Below are 3341 nucleotides of genomic sequence, written 5' to 3' on the forward strand. Positions count from 1 at the left end.
CCCCCAACTCCTCGGTACGGATTTACGCCCCTGGTATTAGGACAGCATTTGCAGGTATTTGTCGGCAATAACAGGTGAAAGAGAGTATAGAAACATTAAGACTTTGGTAGTAAATAGATTTCGGTATTTATTTAGCATTATATTTTATTGAAACGCTCCAAGTGACTGTGATGTACGTACTCGATACAGTACCGGTACCTGTGTTAAATAGCCGTGTTGAAGCCGCCTCACGACTTGCAGAATTCAGAAGGCTAGTCGAATTGACCTACAAAACAACGACAAATTATGTAATAGATAGTATATGAACAACCAAATACAACCGAGAAAATCGACTTTACATAATGCTTTAGCAGGGCATTCTACAATTCTTACTGAGAGACGAGCGAAAGTCCTAGCTGCTCCTGCCATGGTTGTTGTCTGCCAAGGTCTCGTGATCTCGCGAGACTTAAGATGTCAGCCTCCATAGTTTATGACACAGTTATCGTTTAGCAGAGTGACTTTTATGTGTTATTAGTCCTAAAGATTAAACTTATCATGAATTATTTACCAGGCACAGCCAGTCTTATTGAGGAAATTGACAGTAAGTGGTGGGCACGAAAGGTCGTTGTCGTATCAGGTACTACATATATTATATGGGTTCAAGGATAGAGAACATGGGTCCCCATAATGATAAAGGCAGTAGCTACGGTAGTACGGGTACGGTAGCCGTATCTTAATGTCTCGAGGCTACGGGTACGGGAGTCCATTCGCTTTCATACTTAACGAGACAAAGATGGCGGCGGTGGCGGCAGATTTCGAATAACGCCTTGGGAAATAAATTCACGATTTGAGAGTTTAGATGAGCTAGAATTCCCTAACCCTAAACCTAACCCTAACCATAACCCTAAACCTAACCCTAACCCTAATCCTAACCCTAACCCTAACCCTAACGCCAAAAAGGGGCTTCAACGACCGTACCCGTAGCCACTGCGCCCAATAAAACCAATGCCACCGTTAGAGTTAGTGTTAGGGTTAGGGTTAGGGTTAGGGTTAGGGTTATGGTTAGGGAGTAAGCGTAGGCGACTCCCTAGACTCGTTAGTGGAGTAGGCGAGGTACGGTCCAGCATATTAGATAGTAGTATTTAGTAGCCCGCCGCCTCCGCCGCCCGGCCCGACCGCCGCGCCCCCAGCGTACCGTTTCGGTATACGGAGCCGACCAGGGTACGTTCCGGCAGTCACCCCCTGGGGGAACAGTAGTAATCCTGGATCAGGCATTGCTAATGCTGAGTGGATCACTAGTCGCCGCCCAGGGTTATGCTCCGAGAGTACCCTGGGTACGGTTCGCGTATACCGAAACTAACCCTGCTGGTACTATCTAATACCCTGTACCCTTAGTCTTGGTTCTAATATGCCAGTAATCCTCTTAAATATCCCGTCTCTGTCCTTGCAAAATTGTCTGTGGCGTACTAAGTAAGATGGAGCCGTTCCATCTTAATCTTAAGTCACTTAAGCCGCACAATTGCCGCATCCAAGACGCTAATTTCTTTAGTACTAAGACTAGGACAAATACTTCGTCGGTGTCCATGCATAACCATGACTAACCAATTATGCCAAAATACACCTCTAGTCCTCCCCCTTGAACTGCGGCGTACTCCCAACAAGCAGCAAATGGCAGGGTGCGAAGAATCAGGTATATCGGACCAAACGCTGACTTTTTAAACAGACATAAACATCGAAGTGGGTGACAGTGACGCTCAGATCGTGTTTTATCTTTGGCTGCCCCCGTAGTGATCCGCTGTACGCGGCGCCACGCCGCCGGAGATGGCCGGACCCGGCTGCACCGCTTGCCGTTTGGAGCTTGTGGGAAACTGGTCAAACGAACCATCGGGAAGACTGTATTAGTGTCCTAAAATAGCCGTTTATAGGGACAGACGCGCCGACCGCGGCAGTAAATTGGAAGCGAACTAGAGTTTATTTTTGGCCAATAGAGGATAGTGCAATGATCTATGCATGACCCAGGGTCGAAATTAGACGGTATCGCGCGATATCCGCTAGGCCTAGCCCAAGTATCTCTTGTTGGCCGGAGTCAAAGAATTCAGATCTTGGTATCGCCGGCCCGGGAATACGGTAAAAAAATCGTCATCAAGGAATAGTGTTGTTGAGTTATCAAGGCTTTAACGGCACCGTAATCTACTGAGCGCAAGCGCCGCGGAGGCCGCCCTATTAGTTATAATTTACTATGCAAACACTAGGCTGGTTTTTAGTAACAGCAGCAGGCATAGCCTGATATTTGCAAGCGCAAGCGTGGGCGCGATTTTGATCATTATATTGTGAACCACTGCTAGTATACCATTCGTATCATGATTGTGAACAAAGCAGAAACCAGACAATGCGTCTAGGACAGATACGTCTGAGTGGTACTGGGTGAAGCGTTTATGTAAAATCATAAGATTATTATATACAATAACACATGTCGTTGTATATATCTATGGTAACATGAAATGCTCCGGCGAGATGCACTCAGCCCACTAAATAGAATTAGACGCGGGAGCGAGATTTTTCTTGTAAATACATAATTTACATTTATCATATTAAGTAACATGTTCAACAATCGTATTATTGCTATTATTTACAAGATTTTGATTACCAAACCATTGTTGAAAATTACTAGCCAAAAAATACCGGGATACCAGATGCTTTTGGGGGACAACCAGATTCAATACCGGTGTATTCCGCGAATGGATACCATAAATAAAAGATATAAATTTCGACCCCTGATTGAACATCGAAGTATTTGCTAGTACTAGTACTGAAGAAATTTAGCCCCCGCCTCCCCTCCCTCCCGCACTCGCACTCTCGGCCTTAGTAAACGTACCGCCATCTCGTGCAACTTTCATAAACGTCCAACGAACATTGCACTTCGAGAGAGTTCACTAGATACCATTCCCTGTGGCCTTCCTACTGTTTGGCGCATATGTTGAATCATCATATTGCGGGCACTAACAGGGTTTACTACAATCCGTACAGACTGCCACCACGAGTCGACCGCGCAGTAGACGTGAGATAGCGCTTGTCCTGCCGCGGCACTTGTTGATATGAAGGTAAATGTTTTAAAGGGTATGGGTACATTTCGGTAGTCAAGTCTGGTATATCCTTTGTGTAATACATATAGTGTACACGTCGGGTAACATAATTAGTGTAATACTGATACAACAACGACCGCCCCCGTTCAGCGTAAAGTGGGAGCTGTGTCAATATAAGAGCTCTTGATCTTGTATAACCAGTGAACAACTAGGTCAGTTTCTTTTTCTCACGTCGCTGCTGAATTGGCTCTGCATGTATGTACTTACGTAAGTAGTCCC

The 3341-nt window shown here is 45.5% G+C and overlaps 2 protein-coding genes across 3 annotated transcripts in view; one reads left to right on the forward strand and one right to left on the reverse strand.

The window, feature by feature from the left end:
• The window catches only part of LOC106808471 (peroxiredoxin-2-like), an 8829-nt gene extending 8395 nt beyond the window's left edge, over window positions 1-434 (reverse strand). The window contains exons 1-2 of one of the 2 annotated variants that reach the window (XM_014811207.1): window positions 373-434; window positions 199-265 (exon numbers count right to left, since the gene is read on the reverse strand). In XM_014811207.1, coding sequence (XP_014666693.1) covers window positions 199-265; window positions 373-408 — 103 coding nt within the window. In that variant the 5' untranslated portion in view covers window positions 409-434. Of the gene's footprint in view, window positions 1-198; window positions 266-363 lie in introns of both variants that reach the window. The other variant, XM_014811206.1, reaches the window with a different exon arrangement.
• Window positions 392-3341, forward strand: part of LOC106808472 (U6 snRNA-associated Sm-like protein LSm1) — a 15918-nt gene continuing 12968 nt past the window's right edge. Inside the window, exon 1 of the mRNA XM_014811208.1 lies at window positions 392-580. Within this exon, the coding sequence (XP_014666694.1) occupies window positions 535-580 (46 nt within the window). The 5' untranslated portion in view covers window positions 392-534. The remainder of the gene's footprint in view (window positions 581-3341) is intronic.

The sequence above is a fragment of the Priapulus caudatus genome, unplaced genomic scaffold, assembly GCF_000485595.1.
Source record: "Priapulus caudatus unplaced genomic scaffold, Priapulus_caudatus-5.0.1 Scaffold279, whole genome shotgun sequence".
NCBI classification, from domain to species: Eukaryota; Metazoa; Priapulida; class Priapulimorpha; order Priapulimorphida; family Priapulidae; genus Priapulus; species Priapulus caudatus.